At 41.3% G+C, this 9,754-nt stretch overlaps 1 protein-coding gene across 1 annotated transcript in view; it reads left to right on the top strand.

The window, feature by feature from the left end:
- Positions 1-303: 303 nt before the first annotated feature.
- The window catches only part of LOC124038259 (E3 ubiquitin-protein ligase NEURL1-like), a 59,246-nt gene continuing 49,795 nt past the window's right edge, over positions 304-9,754 (top strand). The window contains exon 1 of the mRNA XM_046353892.1: positions 304-795. Within this exon, the coding sequence (XP_046209848.1) occupies positions 681-795 (115 nt within the window). The 5' untranslated portion in view covers positions 304-680. The remainder of the gene's footprint in view (positions 796-9,754) is intronic.

The following is a 9,754-nucleotide window of genomic DNA, read 5'->3' as shown; positions in this document are numbered from 1 at the left end:
TTTTTACTGTTGCTCTTTAATTACTTCTTACTTTTATCTCTTATTCTTATCCATATTTTTTTAACTGCACTGTTGGTGAGGGGCTTGTAAGTAAGCATTTCACTGTAAAGTCTACCTGTTGCATTCGGCGCATGCGACTAATACAATTTGATGAGATTATTTTGGTTGAAGTGACGTTGAAAAAACTCAACCAGTTTTTGCGCAGTGGGTATGATTTATGATGCCGGCCAATGGGGGACAGGAGTGTATTGCTGGCTGTGCACGTTAGTCAGCCGTAAAATGACAAAATAATAATAGGGCCATCTTGCGGCCGTTTGGGCTACTTGCGCTGTAGATAAAAGTAACTTGGCGGACTTTTTCTGCATTTGCCAAAGCTGTGTAGGTCATCCATATTTCTTATAGGCTGTTTCCTTCCTCTCAATGCATAACTTGTTTTTGGTCGGGCTAGGTTTGTTCATACGCTCATTTTTCGGGGACCACAAAAGGTGTTGGAATTCTCCTTCGTTGAAGATATCGATAGCGCTAATTACTGAATATTCACTTTATGTGATTCTACGCTGCGGTGCTGCTATTTGAATCCGATGTGAATCGGCTGGGACAGCCACTACTCTCACGGAGGGTTAAGTGTTAGGACGTCTGTGAATCGGAGAGAACGAAATCGTGAATTATCCGATTATGTTATGTTGACAGCCAAGGAGCGCATGCCTCTGAATATTTTGTCTAACAAACCCAGAGAAGAGGAACTTGCCTTGTATTTAAACATGGGAGGTCAGATAACAAGAAATACCTTGTACGGTAAGGAGATTTTACATTTGAGGTGGAGGAATATTCGACTATAGATTGCATATATTTAGTAATCAAATCGTTGTTGTCAGAGCTACAACGAAAACCTTGTAGCAGAAATGGCAAATCGAGGATGGTTATACATTGAGAGTTAAGGGTCAGTAATGCACACATTTGGAGTCTGCAAGACAATTAGCGTAAGTTATGAATACTCAAGCTATGACTTCATGTGTAAATTGTATGTAAAAATGCATGCAAACGTTATCACACTTATAGCAATGCAATATTTTGTTAGCGCAGAAACGTGCATGTAGTCTAGATCAAGAATGAACTTCGTATTTGCAATTTGGCTGATGGTATTTATACATTCGGGAATAACACTCGACTTTGTTTCCCCATTAGGCATACTAGCTCTGACAGATAGTTACATACTTCGAGAAGAAAATGTACTTACTATGACTGATGTGGTTGTCCCTAGCTATCTTAAAATGAATGCACTAAATGTAAATCGCTCTGGATAAGTGTCTAAATGACAAATGTACATTATCTTTGGTTGACAAGTTGTTGTAATTATACAGCAACTGCCCCTTAAAACCAACTTCTCGTTTGGAAAACAGCCTATGTGGCATAGATGAGTCAAACATTTATTCTACCGATAAATTTACTGCGAAGTGTAAATAGGATAATTTGGTCGTTTTGAGACTTGTTTGTGATCGCATCACAACGTAAATGAAGGGTGTTATTATTATTATTTTTTGCCTATAGCTGGCAGCACACAATGAATAATACATTCGGAGTGCAGCTGCACGTGATCTGATCATATTGCCTGTGTTACATTTGGGTTGACTTGGAATATCCCTATGGGGCTAGTTAGGGACCATCGCCGTGACTTCAAACCAATTAAAATTGTGTGTGTATGTACATATCTCGCAACAATTTTACTGAGTTACAGTAAATCAATCAATTGAAATAAATTAATTAGGCCCTAATCTATTGATTTCACATGACTGGGCAGGGGTGCAGTCATGGGTAGGCCTTGAAGCGCATAGGCACACTCACTGGGCAGCCAGGGCCAGCCAACCAGAATATTTTGTTTCCCCACAAAAGGGCATTATTACAGTAAGAAATACTCCTCGGTTTCATCCAGCTGTCCAGGTGGCTGTTCTCAGAAGGTCCCGCAGGTGAAGATGCCTGATGTGGAGGTTCTGGGCTTGCGTGGTTAGGTGGTTGTGAGGCCAGTTGGATGTACTGCCGAATTCTCTAAAATGACATTGGAGTTGGCTTTTAGTAGATACATTAACTTTAAGGTCTCTGAAACAGCTCTGGTGGACATTCCTGCATTCAGCATGCCAATTTCACACTCCCTCAACTTGAGACATCTGTGGTATTGTGTTGTGACAAACCTGCACATTTTAGTGGCCTTTTGTCTCCAGCTCAAGGTGCACCTGTGTAATGATCATGCTGTTTAATCAGCTTCTTGATCTGCCACACCTGCCATGAGGATGGATTATCTTGGCAAAGGAGAAATGCTCACTACCAGATATGTAAACAAATGTGTACAACATTTGAGTAAAATAAGGTTTTTGTGCATATGGGAAATGTCAATCTTATTTCAACTCATGAAACATGGGACCAACACTATTTGCGTTTCTGTTTATGTTCAGTGTACAAATATTGAAACAATTTAATGAGATCCAAAGGTGTACAACATGAAAATATTATCTCATTTATATTGTTTAATTTATTGACAGTCCCTAACTATCCCCTGAGATAGGCTGTCTAAAGTCAAACCAATTTTGCCGTGGTTGCACACCAGCTGGCTGAAGCTAATTGGTGAAATAATTTGTCTAACTCTTCCCACCTGCGAACACAGACAACCAACTCACAATTGAATTCAGTCAGTTCTTGATGGAGCAAATCTAACCCTTTTATTCAGGCTACTTTTGGCTAATGTCCAGGATTAAAAAATATGCACTTGTGATGCTGCAAAACCAGTCTTCATTAAGGGGAGGCTATGCTTGTTTTTTTTTATTAAATAAAATTTGGGTAGATGCCAATTGTTTGTTTTTATGTTTCTAAATACGAGATTCACCTGCAAAAAAGGAACATCTCTTCTTCCATGGGCATTGTGCGCGGCACTTCCGCTCTCAAAATCTATGCTATTATCAACTGTGTTACCATTAAGACCTACTTTTTGTGGGTCTTGACCTCTCTGGGATCGTTCGGGATGCTAGCGTCCCACCTTGCCAACAGCCAGTGAAATTGCAGGGCGCCAAATTCAAACAGCAATCTCATAATGAAAATTCCTCAAATATACAAGTATTTCAAATCAAAATCAAATCAAAATCAAATCAAATTGTATTTGTCACATACACATGGTTAGCAGATGTTAAATGCGAGTGTAGCGAAATGCTTGTGCTTCTAGTTCTGACAATGCAGTGATAACCAACAAGTAATCTAACTAACAATTCCAAAAGTCTTATACACAGTGTAAGGGGATAAGGAACATGTTGGTCCCATTATAAAGATAAACTTCTTGTTAATCCAGCCACAGTGTTTGATTTCAAAAAGGCTTTACAGTGAAAGCACACAATGTGATTATGTTAGGGCAGCGCCTAGCCACAGAGAACCATACAGCCATTTTCCAGCCAAGGAGAGGTGTCACAAGTCAGAAATAGCATTCAAATGAATCACTAACCTTTGATCACCGGATGGCACTCCAAGGACTCCATGATAGACAAATGTGTGTTTTGTTCGATAAAGTTAATCTTTATTTCCAAAAACCTCATTTGAAATTGGTGTGTTATGTTCAGAAATGCATTGTCTCAAACATCTGATGAAATTACAGAAAAACATTGATGAAAGATAGTGTTATACGTAGGATTAAAGAAACTTCTTGTTAATCCAGCCACTGAGTCCGATTTCAAAAAGGCTTTACGGAGAAAGCACACCATGCGATTATGTTAGGTCAGCACCTAGCCACAGAGAACCATACAGCCATTTTCCAACCAAGGAGAGGTGTCAGAAATGGCATTAAAATTCATCACTAACCTTTTATCTTCATCTGATGGCACTCCCAGGTCTCCATGTTTAGACAAATGTTTGTTTTGTTTGATAAAGTTCATCTTTGTCCAAATACCTCTCTTGTTCGCGCTTTTAGTCCAGTAATCCAAATGCAGACAAAGTCAAAAAAAGTTTGCAGAAACATGTCAAACGATGTATATAATCAATCTGTAGGATTGTTTTTTTCATACATCTTCAATTATATTCCAACCGGACAATTCCGTTGTCATTAGAAAGGAAAGAGAATGAGCGTCACGCTCACGGCCACACGACTAAACTAAAGGCTTTCAGCCTGGCCACTTGTTGAAACGGCTCTTATTGGATCCCCTTTCACAATAAAAGCCTGAAACAACTTTTAAAGACTGTTGACATCTACTGGAAGCCTTATGAAGTGCAATCTGACCCCATAGACACAGGATATTGGATAGGCAATCACTTTTTTTTAAACCTTTTTTTCTGAGTTTTTTGCCTATCATGTGAGTTCTGTTATACTCACAGACATTTATTTTAACAATTTTGGAAACCTTCAAGTGTTTTCTATCCAAATCTATATGCATATCCTAGCTTCTGGGCCTGAGTAACAGGCAATTTACTCTAGGCACGCTTTTCATCCAAACTTCCCAATGCTGCTACCTATTCCAATGAAGTTAAAACCGCTCACACTTGTTTTTAAGGACACATCTCAGATATTGCTACTCATCCCACCTCAGCACAAGCGAGCTGATGATACAGGTAAATTGCCGAACCTGTCATCAGGGCTGGGAAATGCCAGTGCGACAGTTTTTACATTGATACTTGCGCCACCTTAGCACCAGCTGAATGTAAAGCCCATAATTTGTCATTAAATACAATATGGTTAATTTATTTGTTCTGACTTAATTTAAGATCATTGGTGTATATAGAGAACAATTCAACATTGTTAAAGTAGCCCAGGGATAGACATTTGAATTAGGCTTAGGCTGTATACTGTATACCGGGGTATGTGGAAAAAGCCACGGAATGGTTTTTCAATACCATCGATACCATGAACTATTTATTTTATTTTATATTTGTCACTACTTTAAGTAAATACTTTAAGTAAATACCTGCAGTCAATTTGTACAATACGTTCACATTATTATGAATTGTATGGTAGTTTGTTTACAAGCACACAACGAAAGTCACTCACTGTTGTGCAGCATGCGCCAGGGTGATCTAATTACAGTATCTAATTCACAACTAGATAACTGTCTAAATGCTCTGCAGCTGTGCATTTGGTTTGCTAATCTAGTAGCTATCTAGCTAAGTGGTTAGCTTCTTACAAAATCAAGCATTTGCTTGGTAACAGCAGAGAATCCCTTTCTGGATCAAGAGCCTTGCGGGCTAATATTTGTTTTGTGCGTGCAGCAAACTGTGAGTAGCATTTTTGAGTTGCTTGTATAGTTTAGGTCAGAAACTGTACAAAATGTTTGAAATGCACTCGTTAGCATTCTCTATGGGATTTTACATGTACTTGTTAGCATTGCTAACCTTCGGATTACAGTTTGAAAACGGCACCCCTTTTGTCCAGTGCAAGTATTACTGAAATATCCTGGTATGGCACAAGTTTGGTATGAAGGTATGCCAAGCTGCATACTGCCCAAGCCTAATTTGAATACCTCAAGGCACAAGTGTATACTATAACAAATAAGCATCATATGACAGTTCAGCTCAAACAATTCATTGGAGTTCTATTGGCAGCCACAACTTAAAAGAGATTCACAAATAAACAAACTATGTAAAAGCACATTTGGTTAATTTGCTGATGTCCTCTTCAAATTATGCTATATTTACATTCATGGATCAGGATATGGGAGTGTTTTCCCACTGCACAATATTTCTGCCTTGAAATTGAAGCAGCTGCAAATAGCCTGTGGTCTTAAATGCCTCATGATGCTCTGTTGCCAATATTAACACAGGAGATTGCTGAGGGAAGGAAGGCTCATAATACCGTTTGAAATGGTGTGAATGGAACCATGTTTGATGTGTAAGATACCATTCAATTTATTCCGTTCCAGCCATTACTCTGAGCCATTCGTCCCCAATTTAATGTGCCACTGGCTGCCTCTGCTGCCTAATTGATTTGTTTCCTGGGTAGTCTGAAAAGTTCTTGACCCCTAGAAGATATGAGCTGATGAGCAAGAATAACTTTCTGTTCCTAAGGGCATGTCTAGATTAGGCTATGGACACACACACACACACACGTTCACACACGCGTATCTTTTATTAGGCATGCAAACATTCTCTATTTGTTGATCCTTAGACATTTTGCTTTTCAGTTTAGTGTTGACCTGCTCCCTCACAATTACTAATTAATACTGTCTGTAGGTTGGTAAAGGACTGCTACCTGTGACTGATATGTTAATTTGACAATCAGCTAAATGAAAGTCAAAAAAGAACATGAGCTACATATGCCTCATTCCCACAAATGTGTCAAAAATGCATTATTTGGGATGACCTAACCAGAAATATCACCATGATAACTCTGTGTCCTTGGCATTGTAATGATTTGATGAGAGATGGGGGGGGGTTAACCAATGGGAGTAGCCTAACTGTTGATTTAGCGCTTAGTGTTTTACAAAATGCCAGATGTAAGAAGTAGATTGAGTCAATTACAGCGGCATTGAAGTATGTATGTGTCAGAGCCGTTTATTACCCATGATGCATTCTTTAATTTACTACAAGTCAGATACGCCCCGCAGTAGCTTTGTAGTAGTTTTTCATTTTTTATACACATTTGTGTTTCTGCTTGTTCAGGGAAAGGTATACAATATGTTTTTGGGATTTCTATTTGCTACTTCCTCTTAACATGTCCAAAGCTTTGAATAACACCTTGAATGGCAATCCTATTTTCTTGCTCTTAGTCATTGACTTTGTTTTTCCTGATGACTGCCTGCAACATGGTCATAAAGACAGTCATTCATGCAGCCTTCATGCAATCAATTTAACATTAGGCACATCCAGATATGTTGGGTTACACTTAAAGCTAACTGCTAGTCATCCTCATCATCACTACTGTGTCGCTTTCACCATCTCTCTGATGAGTATTTTAGCAGTCTTACGGTTCATCACCAAAGTTAATATCCTGGCTACCTATTCTTGGTAACTACCTTCTCAAGGGCCTTTGGAATCATGCATTTCACATTAATGACTCATTAATTTCCTCCCACTTGTAACTATTGTAGGATGAAAACGTAACATCATGACTATAACTTACTGTTCACTGAAAGAGCGAAACGAGGTGCAACATACTTGGTTTAAGGATCTACAATCACGCCTTACAAGGCCAATTAAATTTGCGCCTTGCTGGAAGCCCCACCTTCCGCAGGTGATAAGCATGAGGCTCGGATTAATTCCTTCATTTTAATACCGCTCTTCACCGATCACAGGAACGGGCAGGGGCTAAACAGGTGTTGTACCTCGTTTCCCTCTTTCAGGGAACAGTAGTTATAGTCATAACGTTACCTTCCAGTCAGTTAACTTTGGTACAACATACCATGGGGAAATAGTATCACGCCCTAAGCCAACGAATACTAAATGAAATGGCCCATGCCAGACCACCCAGACCTGACCCTGCAAGATTGTGGAGGTCTGGGTATTACACACAAGGTGCACTGCCTAGTGAATTTCTCCTGTTCCAGCTGGAGAGACGCTGCGAAGAGAGTGCCTGCCACGAGCTGGATTAGCTGAGGGATGCATCTTTCATGATCATCCTGCAGGGTACAACTGACACCATGGGAGCCTCCTGACAATAGGGTGTCTCACCCCTTGACCAGGGTCTGTAGGCTCAACAGAGACACTCGACATGACCGATTAGGCTGTGAGATGCGTGGAAGTTGCGCGACTAGCACTCAGTACTGGAAAGGCCACAACAACAATAGCCCCAGGGGAACGTTTTCTATCACAGAAGTCATCATGCCCTGTAGGCGTAGGCACTGGTGAAAACACACTGCGTGACACAGATGAAATTGGGTTAATCAGAGGCAGAACCTGGACACCCCCTATAGGGATAGAAAAGCGTGATTCACTGACTCGAGACCCAGAAACGGAATGTTCTGAGATGGAGTCGGGAAAGTTTTTTCCCAGTTTCCTATGAAGCCTTCAGACTGAGTATGGGACACCAGCATGTATGTGTGTAACACTGCTTGCCACCAGCCTGTTGACTGTAATAGCCGGTGGCTCGTGAGCATTCTGAGTTCATAGCCTGAGATGCTTACTAGGGACACAGGTTTGGAGCGGGGCGTAAAGTCTTGACCCATTTCCAGATCCAGGAAATACCACCTGTACCAGCCGTCCTGTATCTGACATAGAAATCACTCGGATTGCCTGCGTCTGAAGACTGGATGATATCCCCCCTCTCAAAATGGGCACTGAGGGCTTGAACAGTCAGTGTGATGACGCTGTAGAAACGCGGGGGACGCGCAACAAATTTCAGATGGTACCCCGACATCACTATACGCATAATCCAGAGCAACACTGCGCATGTGTGCCATTTGGTTTGAGCAGTCAAGTGCCATCTGAAGGGGTGCCACATTGTGGACTGGGAGAGATTTGGTTATTTTTCCCTTTACATCACTCTCTAGCACCATGTGTCTGAATGTGGAGAAGGGACACTTCATTGATCCCACATGTGGAAGACCCAACACTTCTGACACCTGTAAATACTTTGGAACTTTGGGTTGACACAACTGTGTTTATGCACCAAGGTTTGCCTGAAGCCTGGTCTAAGCTGGTTTCGGGGGGCTCCGGCAATCAGTGATGAACTCTGATTGGCAGTGCCTCTTGGGTTATTCTGTCACAACGAGCCTCACCCGGTTTAGGCAGTAAGATGGATCCAGTGGAAAACCTTAATTATAGCGGTACCAGTGTCACAGCACCTTTTAACCCAGCTGGAAAGGGATGGACTGCTCTGAAAAACTGACCCCCTTCTGTGATAACAGACGGGTGATTTGCAATTTAATCCTATTCCTAGTAATGGGGGGGGGGGGGGATATTAAGCTCTATTAGCCGGAAGTTATGCATGATTAAGCTTCTAAACTAGGCTAGCTAGCCTCTGACCACAGCACGGTCTGTTTAGAATAACCAAGCGACTTAACACTAGAAACGCATACTAAACAAATTAACTACCCAAACAATTCACCTTTAGGAAGCTGGAATAGCCAGCAGTAGCTAGCTCACCTCTGCGAGTTAGCTAACTTGGCTAGCACGCTATGCAGGGCATGTTAGCTATCCTGGTCTCAAGTCTACATAGGACCGGATCACTGAGAAGGGACCAGGACCCTTCTGAGAAGATACCTTGCTTAACCAAGGCAGACACATGCGGTGAGAAGATATCCACAGAACCTTGTCACCCTCTCTCCTTTGAGTAGTCTCCCATAACCGGAAACAGAGCACACAGGAGCCTGGAGACATAAGACTCCGCTGAGGTGCAGGCACCCGGGAGAGGAAGTCACTATCGGAAACACCAAGCCCCCTAAAGAATGCTACACTATTGTCAAGAGAACTTGTGCCGAGGACAAGTAGGAGAACAGTGCCTCACACTTATCACCTGTGGAAGGCGCGTCTCCAGTGAGGTGTGGATTTCATTGGCCTTATCAGGCGTGATTGTAGATCCTTAAACCGAAGTCGGGAGAGTGCTACTCCCCATAGTGTGTTGTACTGAAGTTGTCTGACTGAAAGGGAACATCTGCCTGTTTTCCAAATGTTGACTGTTCTTGCCAGAGTATTATCATCCGTGCTAACTGCTGCTCTCAAAATCTGTTATTTTCTCATGTAGATATATTCAAGACTCATGACCAAACCAGTGTCAAATTGGCAAGATGTGGAATAGCAAAAAATATAGGTGTTACAGGAAATTGCCTATTACAGAAATGACCTAATTTTGTACGAG

Source organism: Oncorhynchus gorbuscha, linkage group LG06 (assembly GCF_021184085.1).
Source record: "Oncorhynchus gorbuscha isolate QuinsamMale2020 ecotype Even-year linkage group LG06, OgorEven_v1.0, whole genome shotgun sequence".
Classification (NCBI taxonomy): domain Eukaryota; kingdom Metazoa; phylum Chordata; class Actinopteri; order Salmoniformes; family Salmonidae; genus Oncorhynchus; species Oncorhynchus gorbuscha.
Note: the sequence above shows the minus strand (reverse complement) of the source record. Positions and strands in the feature narration are given on the sequence as shown.